The sequence below is a fragment of the Oenanthe melanoleuca genome, chromosome 7 (genome assembly GCF_029582105.1).
Source record: "Oenanthe melanoleuca isolate GR-GAL-2019-014 chromosome 7, OMel1.0, whole genome shotgun sequence".
Classification (NCBI taxonomy): Eukaryota; Metazoa; Chordata; class Aves; order Passeriformes; family Muscicapidae; genus Oenanthe; species Oenanthe melanoleuca.
Window position 1 is genome coordinate 24,233,312 of NC_079341.1, and position 13,733 is coordinate 24,247,044.

The following is a 13,733-nucleotide window of genomic DNA, read 5'->3' on the forward strand; positions in this document are numbered from 1 at the left end:
GCACACATATCCAACACAATATACTTTAATGACTTCGTGACAGACATCTTGTACATCTTAAAATAGTGATCCTTATCAGCCAGTCCCTCTGTTTTCTTTTGCTCTCTCAAGGCAATATTGACAAGAACAGAGTGGATTTTTCAGAAGCAGTAGAAGGTGAGTTAACTTTCCTCTAACAAAAGCTGATAGAAGTTTAACTTCTGCCTTAACTGAAATATCTACTAAAAAGACAAACACCAAGTTGCTATTAATGTGAGACATAAAACTAGGAGATGATGGAATAAACTGGTTGCTGAAATTCCAGGTGGGCTGTCAAAAGCACCTCCCCACTGAGAATTCTGAACATAATTTTAAGAAAATGCAATAAAATCAATGCTCACAGTAGTGGCTCAGGAAGCAGAGCAGCCTAATGCTCTAGCTGTACAGTGGTTAACACTGCTGTACTTTCCAGGCTGTGCAACAAGAAAGGTGCCATGTGGGTACCTGAAAAGTCAAAAGCATCAATAGCAATCTAGAAGCAAAGAAGGATTACTAGGAAAAGCTGATTAAAAATAGCATAGCACAAAACCACCTTCTCCAAAAAAATGTTGGAAATATAATTAATTGACATGTTTGAAATGAGGTTGGACAAGGTATCAGCAAACATACTGTAAGCAGCCAGCATTCATTAACAAGTGTGTTGGATGGGTAAAGTGACAGGTCTTACTCTTATCTTCCTCTATAATTGTTTATTAATTTTTAGCAGTCTTGTTATCATTACAGCTGCACACAGCTGTCTTGAGATGTGAACTTTGACATTCTAGACCTGCTTTTCTGCACAAGATCATTTAGAAATAAGCTGACCTATTTTCCATCCTCTAGTTTACAAAGGGAAAGGAAAAACAAATCAAGCTATTTTCTGTATTCAAAGTAATTATGATTTAGCAAGTGCATCAGAATGGAGTTCAAAAAGTTATAGCAGAAGAGAAGAATTTTGAAGTTACATTTCAGAGTTTTCCTAATCTACACATGCCTAGTCTGTTAGGTTTAGCACTTCTACAGATCAGATCTAAGCTTTAGTGGTCACTTCAAAGTTTCCCTCTGTGCTTCACCTTTAAAGTAAGGGTGACCATCAGTTCAGCTTCTCAGAAAAGATCTGTGTTTCTCTCATTGATCTAGTGACAGGAAAGTCACAGCCACCAGCAAGCAAACCTCGGATCAGAAGGGCAGCTCAACATTACACAGACACAAAAGAGCTGAGAGGAGGAAAAGGAAAAGAAATCTATTCCACCATCTCAGTCACGCTTCTTCCCACTTCCCAGGGAAAACGTACTCCCATTTTAGAAAGCAGCACGTGGGGTATAGAGGGGTGAGGTAATGAATACAAAGTCAAACACAACCTGCTACAAGAATAGAGGATTACATTCACATCACAGTAAAAAAACCTCAAGAAACCAAGTCCCTTCTTTAAAAGACACCCTTTCGTTTAAATGCAGCTAATGATTCTGAAAATTATTTAAACTTTAGATTGCTTTGGACAGAGTAGAAGAGCCAACACCTGCACGTCCACTGGCTGAGAGAGAAGTTACTAAGAGCTGCAGGGGAGTAAATCCTTGAACCATTCCAAGACGATAGCAAGACCATTGCATCTGCTTCTATAGATCAGAAAACCACTCAAAAATAATCCCAGCATTTCTTCTGGAGATGATCACCTTTGATAAGATCATCACCCTTGGGGTTTATTCAAACCCTCGTTTCTCCACCTCAAACTTGGCAACAATTAGAAAAAGATAATTCTATTTTCTCAAATTCACTTGCACAAGTTTAGCTAGGGCTGCTCCCAAAATATCACTGCCTGGCTCAGAATGAGGTCAAGGCATTCTCCCCTCACTACAGGACTGACAGGTCCTCTGAAGCCTCCTGACAATGATGTGTGATGTGGCACTGCAGGCAGGTTCAGGACCTGGGTAAGACACAGCTGCTCCCTGAATGTGCCCACAGATCACTGCAGCAAACAGTGCAGCAATCTGCACCTCAGCTCCTTGTTTGGCATCTGCCTTTAGAGGCACATCTCCACACCAGCAATGCCCACAGACCTTGAAAATGGGGCTTCAAATACCTGTTCCTGTTTCATAATGCAAGGATTTTTATTTAATTTTTGCTCTGTTTTGTTTACATTATGTTTTTATGCAATGACACTGTAATCACAGATGCAAGCTAAGCTGAGTGTCACTACCTCCTTCTAGTCATTTCCATACCTGGAAACTGTTAAACAACACAGATAAAGCTCTCTTCTCATGTATTTAAACTAAGAAGTTATTATTTTTTTACATCTGTTCATACTACACATTTTTTTCCTGTTTACTCCATTTAATGAGCTCTCCTTGCACTTGTGAATCTGCAATGAGAATTAAAAAGCTGTTGTCCAGGCATAGGTTACTGTTTATTTTTATCTTCTCTTACTCCATTCTACTCTTTTATTACTTTCTCAGCTTGGTAAAATTTCAAACTAAACACAAGCTGGAAGTCATTCAAAACCAAGTAGGAGACTGCAGCCACATCTTCTATTGTATAATGAGAAATAGTTTAATGCAGCCTGAAAAGCAGATTTCCTAAATGCTTGTTAAATTATTTCCATAATTCAAAGGTGACAATGCTTTAATTTCAGGGTAATGCTACAGCTTTATAACTTCACAGTTTTATTTAATGGTCCAATTCACTAGGATATTATGCTGTCTGCATTTGGCCCTAGGAGTTGCTTTTACAGCATGGGACTGCAATGCATTAAGCACATTTTAGACTCTCTGTTTAGCCTAGCCCATAGTTCTATCATGTTGCTGGAAACCTCCAAGTTGCTTTTGACGGCACACAAATTAAATTGTGGGAAATTAGAACAGCTGGAAAACTGGCTTTCAATGAATTCTGTATTGTCTAATTCTCATTTTTATTCTTCAACTTGAAATATCCCTGTAGAACACATTCCACCCATACAAACTGCATCATTCCTTTGTGATTTAGGAGGTTTGTCACAAAACAAGATTATTCAGACTGATTAAATTGCCAACAAGCCAAACATACGGTAAATGCTACATGAGAGAAAAAAAATAACTCTCAGAGCTCATACGATGCATTTATTTTATGGTGCTCCACACTGAATGCCAAATTTTGTCCTGAATGCTTACCTGTAACTAAAAGTACAACTGAAAAAAAAGACAAGACTTTCCTTCTTGAACACTGTACTGTTCTAAGCTGCAGTGGCAGATCAACCCAGCTGCTCTAATATACACTCCCCTCAAAGGATAATAGAAGACCAATTTCTTATCACAGATAGCTTTAATTCACTGACTCCAAATAAGTGTTTTCTGAGTCTTCTCTGAAAGCATCCCATTTCTACTTTTGTATCTATTTTTTTTTTTTTTTCCCTGCTGGCTGACCTAGCAATACAGCTTGTATTCTTCTGCAGCTTGTTTCCTGCTCATCAGCTTCCCCCTGAGCTCTGATTCAGCCATGTCCATCCAGTGCAGAAGCACTGCAATGCACTCAAGGCAACCCTCAGCAGAATGACCATGACAGATGTCTCTGATGGATGACAATAAGACACCTCTTTTGTGGCATCTTGCATCCTCCTCCCCCATGTTGTGCTGAAACCCAGAGCTGACAAACCACTGTCATGCCAGCCTTCTTCCTGATGATCCTCCATTTCAGTAGTTCCTTAATACAGGTATCTTACAACCAACAGTGAGAAACATTCCTCTCCAAAAACTGAAGAAGCAGCCACTGATCTACTTCCTAGAGCAAAGTGGACACTTCTCCACTCACTGCACTTCTGACAGCTCTGCAGTCCTCTCTGCCTCAGTCTCCTTCTTCCAGGGTGACCGTTGAGAGACTTAAATCATGTTTCTGCTGTTTCACATGTCTAGTGGTGGCTCAGACAGATGCATCCACCTGGCAGATAAGAAGAGCCCACAGCAAACCTGCTGTTCTTCAGCTGCCATACCAGGGGGGTGGGCACAAACCTGCAGGGGTGCAGAACAGCAGGAGACACCCGTGTCTGGGACAAATGGATCCACCCCTTGCAACCCAGACAGCTGGAGAGAGGACAGAGCCACAGCTTATTCTGACTTCTGAGCACTGCAGATGTGGCAGGAGAGGGATTAAGCTGCAGTAAACTTTTGTTAAAAGGTAATGGCTAGAGAAAAATATCTAGTTATGTTCTTCAGGACTAGAACTTCTTTAGGAGCCACCTGCAAATGTAACAGTGAAAGTGGCCTTCAGGACTTCTGTCATGATGCTTATCTGAAAAACAATAATTTCATTGAAAGCAGCAAGGCAGCTGTTGACAGCACAATGCTTTTGACATAATATTCACATTAAAGATTTTTTCATTCTGTAAGGTTCTGGAGGAATATTTAACAAAAATTAAAAGGAGAAATGTATCAATTGTCAAAACTACAGTGTGCCAAAAGACCTGTAGTGTTTGAGGGAAAAATTGTAAATCTTTAAGGGTTGCCTTTAGTCTAAACAGTAGTAAACAATTTGTAATGAATTTCCATTTGTTGTTTTCTCTTGTGATAAAGTCAATCACAACCACAGACAGTAAACTACAGGGTAGAGGGAGTTTGACCATTTAAATTGTTGTTCCAAAATCCTGCAGCTGCAGATATTACAGGCAGAATTAAGGGCATGACCTCCTCCTATCTGTTCTTGCTTCAGCCTGTCCAGAGGCAGCCTTCTTTTCACATAAGAATTTCCAAGTCCACAAGAAATGCAAGAAGGGCTGAGTACATGGTGGCTCCTGCATCTGTGCAATTGCTATACAAAGTAAAAGGAGATGGTTTCTTAGGAAAATAGATTAAGGAATTATATAAACAGATGAGCTGTGATTCACATGTGGGAAGGCAATGATGGATACTATCAAATAAAACAACTGATTGTTTTAGGAACATCAATGGGATATATGGAAGACTAAAAATCTTAATAATTTTTAGCTGAATGAAAAAAGGACGAAATTTGTAAAAAAGTGCAAGTATTATTTAGACAATCTATTTCACAATCTTATTAAAATCCCTTACTTTTTCTGAGATTTCAACACAGTTTCTGTACAGTTTTTTTTGAGACAGAGAAAATAAATCTTTCTTTTTCCTGCATCAGAGAAATTAGTAGTATTTGCACTTTAAGATGAGAAATGACCTGCAACAAATAGGTACATATTTTTGTTAATTAATGTTTTCTTCATTATGGTAGTTTCAAAAAAAGAACTTGGACAAGCAGCAAGACCTCAGATAAGGTTGCATCCTTCCCCAAACTGCAACCCTGGAAATAAAAAAAGGGAAGAAAGGAAAGGCAGACTATCTGAGGACTGGAAAAATATCTGGCAACAAGAAATTGAACCATTGATCTAGTTATGGCAATTTCTAAGTATTATTGATTTGATAGCCCAGGGTCTGAATACTGTAAAACAGCATCAGTAGAGAAGTACAGTGACAGAATAACTCAAGTGTACTGCAAGCAAATCTTTCAGAGTTCAAGGGTAAAATTTACTCAGAAGGAGATGAGAAAAAGGCCATTCCACTTTTCAATCAGGACAGCAAAAAAAGCACATGAATGCAGATTGCATGTCTACAGGCTTTGTCCTGGAGAACATGGTTATTAGCATTGAAGCAGTACTCCAGACAGACCAACAGATTTCTAAGCAGCATGGAAAAAATAAGCCCCACAGTGATAGAGACTGCCAGACTTGAGGTTCAGAGTCTATCAGTCATCTTTTGCATTGACTGTTATGAATCTTTAATTAAGATTAATTCAAGTGGGCTGGTTATCAAACAACCAGCCTACAAGAAAAATCTTTCACAGCCCCAGTGGCTGTTCATTACCCCAAAGTATGACACAATACATTCTTTCTGTACTTCATGTCAAAAGGTGTGGCCACAGACCTCCTTGGATGACTGGAGACCCAGGAAAAGCAAGCATAGCTAGTTTACATTCCCATATGCATGATGTGCCAAACGTGCCAGATGTGCTCCCATGGCACCCAATGCAACCCAATTTAATAATCCCTGCATGGACCCATTCACACCCTCCTGGTGTCCTTAATGCATCCAACTACATCCAGTCATGGCTTGGGCACACACATTTGGTTCACTTCCCCACTCACCAATGCATATTGGGTGTGGATTCCTCAGTGTTTCTTACAACTGATGAATTTCCCTGTGAAAGTGACTTTGCTCTTTTACAATGGGTATATAAGGTGAAGAAAACATTATGGTAATAAGGTGCTGTCTTTTCCTTTTAGATCTAGTTTTGAGGTTTTTGTCTTTCACTGTCATTGAACTGTCTCTCTTCTATTGTAAGAAAATGCAAATGAGAATTGCTTCTGTCAGGGAGGCCCATGCACTTTGAGTCCTCCCATTCTAAATAGCCCTGGATTATTTACTTTTAACCTCTCTTTGCTCAGATATCTTTCTATGCCTTTGATTAGGCACATTAGTGTTCCTGACAACCTCCTATTTCTACAACTTATTTTACCTTTAGTAGAAATAAACAGCCCTCAAGGTAAGATCCTTTCAAAGTGCTTCATACACTCCTCCCTTCTTGACCAATAACATGCTATTAAATAGTAGCACGTCATCTACAGTTTTTGTCACCTTGCTTTTTCAGCCACTTCTTCAGACAGTGGATAAGTACATTTACCCACTCTAGCAACAGCTATTTATCAGATATTCTATGACACTTCTGCTAAATTTCTTGCCATGCTGAAAATTGACTTTATATTTTTAATACTTTTTTGCTTTTTCTTTCCTCCCTGTAACATTTGCTTTCCCTTATCTCTCTCCCTCTTTCTATAAATGTCCAATTCCCTCTCAACATACACAATCACAATTTTCTGCTTTATTCTGAATTTCTATTCAGCTAAAGTTGACAGGCTGCAGAGAAACCACTGCAAACATAAACACACTAAACTACCTTATAATGTTGATATTTCCATATCCACATCAGACACTGGATACCTATGACCAGACAACAATATGCAAGAAATCTTGTGTTTATCTGCCCCAGTTAATAACTGGCTAAAAACAAGTTTCCTATCTGAATCCCTTCAATTAAGCAAGTAAAAATGCTGTTAGAAAGAACTTAAAAAAAATTAAAAAGAACTTAAATTAGAATTAGAAAGAACTTAAAAAAAATGTAAGTGAACATTAAGAAAAATACTTTTCTTTAAATGCAATGATGCTGCTCATTTCTGATGATCTGGTTTCTTCTTTGAATCCATCCTTCACAGATTAAAGGCACTGTAATTCCCAGAAGGCATTAGCTCTCTGCACCTCAACTTCTAAAAACACTAAATCAGTCATTGCCCTGAATTTTCCATTCCACCTCCAAATTCTTCAGCTTGAACACGTTTTGGGCATAAAAAGGTTGCTGTTTCTTGACCTGTATTCAGAAAGAACTGCCAGCCTGAGTAAAATAAAAGCTTTATTTAGCCCAGGAGCCCACCTCTGCTTCTGAGGGTGAAGAGATACCCAGGGAAGCCAAAAGGTTTTTCTAAAGCTCATTCCCATTTCTCAATGGTCACAGCTACCTGAGTGGGAAGCTGCTACTAAACCTCTGTGTTTACTTGCACCTTCTAAATCTGTCAGACAAGACTGGAGCCTTTTCCAGATGGGTTTTACTCCCTCTCTTGATCTATCAGCCACCTTGCTGTCCTGTGGTGGTTTCAAGTTGCATTCGTTGCATCAGGAAAAAGCAAGCAAAGAAAAAGCCCCCAAATCCTGCTATGTAATCATTTAAGTGTCCCTTAGCTCATATATGATGAAAAAGAATCAATTCCTATGTGCTCTCTCTGTGCCACACATGATCTACACACTCTCCTGTGACAGTTCCCCCCAGCCTTCATTTTAATTTGTTTAGTCTCCCCACTCATGGAAGCCATCAATGTTCATGACCATCCACACTCTTCCATTCCCAGGAGGTGTGGTACAGATTTATGTCACTGAACAATAATATTTTTCCTGTTCCTTGTATGTATCTAGTGTAATAACACAGAATTTCATATTTTGCCTTTTCCTGAATATGAGGTACTTACAGAAAACTAAGCAGAAGCATCTGAAAAAAGAAGCAAATTGAGAATTCATCCCTGTGAACACAAAGTAATATTTTCCCTGCTTTGCACTTAATTGATTACTGTAAACAATTTTTATGAGAATAACAACAAGGGAATTTCCCAGAGAGAAAAGAAGCTCTTGTGATTAAGGCACCCAAATCATATCTAGTTGAAGTTTTCCAGGCTAGGAGGTTCTGACAGTTTTCCCCACCTCCACTCTTCTCATAACCAATGTTATGAGAATGTCAGCAAGTTCATTACAGATAGAGAGAAAATCAGGTATATGCCTTCTGGATTTCTGCCAGATAAAGTTTATTTGAGGAAAGCAAATGCAAGGTGTTTGTCAAGAATCCTACTTCTTCAGCAGAGATAAAAAGCACTGACAATGTTTTGATCACACATATTTATATGATAAATAATAAAAATGAGCACATTTCCCATATTGAAGATCAAGGAAGGATATTCAGACAGAAAGGTGAAACTCTGTTTCAATTCTTAGGAGATTCAACATCGAAGGAGACGCATCTTATTAAATATTTGTTACACTTGAATAAAAAAACATACTTAATAATTAACTGTTGTGCATTTAATTAACATAATCATTGCCCAATTAAATAAGAATGAAAATTTAATTTGAGGCGCTTTAAGTACAAGGAGATTAAGGATAAAATATGAATATCCTGAGTCCTCAATTTTCAGCACTGACTGTGGAGGTGATATGTGGCAAAGCAGTTCAGCCAGAATTAGCAATTTAGAAAGGGTAATAAAATATTCCTTCATCTGCACCTGGCCACAGGAAGCAAAAAATGCCAAACAGGAGACAGTGTGGGAAATTTCACCTCTATTTCAAATATAAAAAGCAGAAAGGGAGCCCTACTCTCTACCCCCACCCACAATAAGGGCCCTGTGATCTTTTCTCATACTCTTGACAGTTCTATACACAAAATAGGACCCACTTAAGGGGAGAATTTGCCAGACAGGTATGTTCATTTGAAACAATTCTTTTTTTAAACCTATAGAACTGTAAGGTTAAAAAGCTTCAACCAACAGGTCACCTTGCCAGGCTCTTGCTCTGCTGCCCATCTCTTTGGTGTCCTAAGATCATCATGCATTCTCCCCCATACAAATACCAGAGCCAATCAAGGTTTCCAGTCTATGGAATGCCAAAGGCAGAACACTTGTCTGAAAGGATTTATTGCTGCCTATGTCAGACTAGAAGGGTTTATAGCTAGCTCAGTGAGAGGAGTTTAATAATAATTCCTAGATCTTGTATTCTAATAAAGCAGAGAAACCATTAAATTACAAAAGAATGGTTTGGATTCTAAGTTTCTACCTTTTTAGTAAAATACAAACATCTCATCAAAAGTTCTGATATCCTGAAGTGTCACTTATAAGGTGCAGAAACTGGTGTGTTTATCACTTAGCAGGGCAAGTCCTTCAAAATTGTTTTAAAAATCACTTTTACGTGGATCTTACTTAAGGAAACATCTCAAAGTGAAACCTGTTACAAATACCCTGCTTCTTCCCCACTGCTGAGCTGCATTATTGACGTATCTATCATTCTGCTTAGACCCCCTCAAATCAAATTAGACCCGACATCAGGCAGCCAAGTCAAGGTTGGGTCATTACCTGTTATATTGCAAAAAACACGGAGAGGTCCCAGTGGCCCACTTCCATCAGAGTCGATGTAGAAGAAACCTGATGTCTTCCCTTGGTGTCGGTAAGCCTCGCAGGATTGCTCATAGACAGCTTTGAAAGAAAGAGAGAGTGATTGCAGCACAGACAGAACACAGGCAGACATGTTTTATAGAAGTACTCTGTTAACTGTTGTCATAACATACCCTGTTAGCACACAGCTGATTAGCATGTGAAATCTTACTGCATTTGGGCCTGAATCCGTGCTCAAAATCAGACATTTGTTTAACTCTTTCCTTGAACTTAATAGAGACTGGCTTTAAAGATACAGGTACTTGCTTTATTTTGGATTAAAGTACGTAAAAACTTAAATAAAGGGACATGAACTTTCAAATGTGACACATCTAGTTATGGGGTGGTACAAATATTCATCCATGTATGGTATTTCAGACATACCTACACACACACAGGTACACATGATTTACCACATAGATAACAGGTATTTTTGCCAGTCCTTACCTTCCCTGCAGGATAAGGTTAACAGGAAGCATTAAAGCCTTACCATAGTCTACTAAGCAAATGAAATCCATTGTCCCCCAGCAGAAAAGCTCAAGCTCAGACACAATCTCCCTCCTAGGTGATATTTTTATGCTTTAGACGTAATTTTATACAACCAATTCTTTCTCTCTGCTCATCAATATTGTTCTCTTGGAGTATGAGTGCCCATGAAAGTCCAAGTGGTTAATAAAAAGAGCACAGCAGGTCACCAAGAGCAAGAAATGAGGAAGAAAAGCCAGAGGTCAGTATTTATAAATATCTCTGTATTTGAAGAATATTATTAGGAAAGATATAACTGTCACTTCATAGGGGCAAAAGAGAAAACTCCTGCAGAGAGACAGTTCAGAAGTATTGGACAGTCACATGTATGATCCTGGACCTTGAACAACAACCTTAAATCCCATTTCAGGATAGCTGATTCTTTTTCTCCCCACCTGCTTGAACACCTATCTGATTAAACTGACAAAATTATTCTCCATAACAGTTTGTGACTGCTGTGTTGAGGCTGTAAATACAACTCCAAAGTTCCAAGTGTTTTTCATCTGAAAGGAACTCAGGGAGCTTTGCAGATTGATAGCAGGGCCAGCACTTCCTCACCACTTCTAAACACAATCCCTGCAGAAGACAGCAATGGTTCCACAGCAGCAGGAATAATTCCTTACTCCCACTCCTGTGCACACATGGGCTCACATCCCTCCTTTTCCCTTCTTCTCGTAAAGAAACTTCTCTAATGAAACTTTCAAAAAGGCATAAATGGTGAGCCCTGAAGTAGCCTTGTCTGAAGAATACTATAAGATACTTCATCATTTAGATACTGGACATTTCTTCACTTCTGCCAACAAAGTGGAACCACAGTTCTAGAGGCTCTGGTCCAAACTGGATTAAGAGTCTCACCATTTAATCATTTGTACACACCGCAAAATATGCTTTTCCCTTGAACATTTCTTGCCTGAACAGACATCTTTAGCAGACAGAATATTACTGAGTGCTAAACAAGCACACCACTATCCTTCCCAGGGTTAAGAAGCTGCTTAAGATACTCAGCACCCGATGAGACAGTGCCTTAATTAGCATCCATCCTATAATAAATAGAATTAGGAAAGCTTTTTCCTCACAGCCTGATGTATTCAAGCATGGTAGGAGTCCAGAATATCTCTAAATTCCCACTGTGATAGCTGGCCAAGAACACATATTAAATGCAAGTTAAATAAAATCCCCAAACCAGAACCTATTCTCCCAGTGTTCACAACCTGAGGGGCTGACAGAGAGTCCCTGAGTTGCAGAAGTGCTGACAGAAGCAGTGGGCATATGGAGGTCAGGAGAGAGATGGTAACAGGCAATTAAGTAAGCAACCAAGGAATCATGATTTGATCAATTTGCAAAGTTCTTAAACTGCAGTTCACTTAGTGAATTTGCTGTCATCATCGTTACAGCACACTTTATCTTGTCTCATTAGGGAATATGCCAATTGCTTCCTCTGAATTGTTTGCTGAGTGTTTTTGAAGACAAAGGATGGTGTGAGGGGTAGAGACAGAAAACAAATATGTTGTCAGTGAACTGGCACAGCAAATCTCATTCTTCATCACAACTTGTTCTTTCTAAGTGTTCCTCTTCTTGACTGTCATTTTGGCTGGAGCTCAGATCTACTTTTTTCAAATTACTAAGGAAAGATGTGAAAATTCTGCCATTAATAATGTGGGCAGATTCAAAGAGAGATGATCTACTCACCCTTAGATGGCCCCTTTGTCACTGTAACTTTGGGGAAAAAAAGGCTATATAGAGCTAGAAATCAGACTAAGAGTGCTCAACTGGTATAAATCTGTAAGGATGCACAAGCTTCCATAAAACTACAGTTACATCTGCCAGAAGGAAATCCATCCTGGTATGTTTGCCTTTCAGTTGAATGAGAAATCCAGCACTACATACTGGGAAGTAGCAGGAGAAATGGGAAAAGGCTATAAACCTCAACCTCTTGCACATAAAACATATTCCATCATGATTAGCGAAAAGCAGTTTTGGTGGGCAGTTTATTTCGTGTCTGCACACAAAGTTTCATGTTCCTGTGTCTGTAGCACTTGGCACTGCACACTTCTAGACTGGAAGTGGATGGGCTACTTGATTTTAATTCTTTTTTTTTTTTGCTATTTTTTTCTTTATAATGCATCATGAAGAAAATTATGTTTGTATTCCAGTCACTGATGTCCCCACGGGCATTTTGAGTGCCCCAACCATTCCAAGCCCTGCTCAATGCATTTGTGGCCCGAGATGATTGCTTGCTTCAGAGTAAAGTTATGCAATTCCATTTGCTGAAAAAGGCCCTATTATGCCAGTAACAAAAACTTGAAGCCATCTTTCTGGGTCCATAAAAGACAGGATCTCTTTGCAACCAGAAATATCATATGAAAGTAAAAAACAGACAATCATCTGTGACTGTTAAGATCCCAGAACCTCAACTTTGAAACTGCCTTCATATTTATGTTTTGTTTTGTGTAAGGTTTCTCTGATGTAGATGGAGTTCTGTTCATTTTGGGAATGCTAGGGAAACCATTATTGTAATTGCCATTGAAGAGTTATTTAGGCATATAATAAGGCCCCACTTTTAAAAGGCAAGCACCAAAGGTAATGATGTAACTGTTGAAAGGTGCAAATATTTTAATGGCAAAGAGCATTTGTAGTAATGGAACGTTTTTAATAAAGGAGGATGAATTAATAAATTCATCAGTTCATTCAGGGTAGAACCCACCATGAATTTTCAAGCATTATTTTAGCAATATTTTAAAATTTTTAAGTGCAAAAAATAGAAATAAAAATTAATGATTTTATTTCTTTCCCTGAGGTATTTCAATAGTGTTTATACTTTTATTCCTTCAAATTTGTTTTCCTACTGTAAAATGTTCACCCAAATGGGACCTAAATAACAAAAAGAGCATTCTTCATTGGCTGTTCATGCAAAGCTTGTTTTCTCATTAAAATAAATTTTTAAAAGCATTATTTCAATAATGAAACCTTTAACTTGTCTTTTGTCTCATAGAAGCAAGATCAGCTTTCCTTCCCCAGCCCTCCCAGTTTTTGTTTTGTATTTTTTCCCCCCCACTAATTTTGATTAACACCAGCCAGTGAAGATAAAATTATGGTTTCCAACACCATTTGTTTCAGTGAGCCAGAAACACTGAAAATCACAGTTTGGGGCTTTGAGCCCCTGCTGTGTTTCCACGCAGCAGTGGCACTGCAGCTCCCAGGGGCAGCAGGGTGGGGCTGATTCATGGAGTGAATTCTGACAGCATTCTGGACAGAAAGCAATGTCAGCAGCCATGAACCCACACCACCCCCTGCAAGCCCAGCCTGGACCTCACAGCCAGGCATGGCTGGTAAAAGCATTAGGGTGAAGTACAGCACAAGGCAAAAAAAAAAAAAAAATCAGTGTAAAAGGTGTCACAGGGCTATTGCTGGTAACTGGCTG

At 38.9% G+C, this 13,733-nt stretch overlaps 1 protein-coding gene across 1 annotated transcript in view; it reads right to left on the reverse strand.

The window, feature by feature from the left end:
• Positions 1-13,733, reverse strand: part of CNTNAP5 (contactin associated protein family member 5) — a 263,702-nt gene that overhangs the window by 79,470 nt on the left and 170,499 nt on the right. The window contains exon 12 of the mRNA XM_056496452.1: positions 9,710-9,829. Coding sequence (XP_056352427.1) covers positions 9,710-9,829 — 120 coding nt within the window. The remainder of the gene's footprint in view (positions 1-9,709; positions 9,830-13,733) is intronic.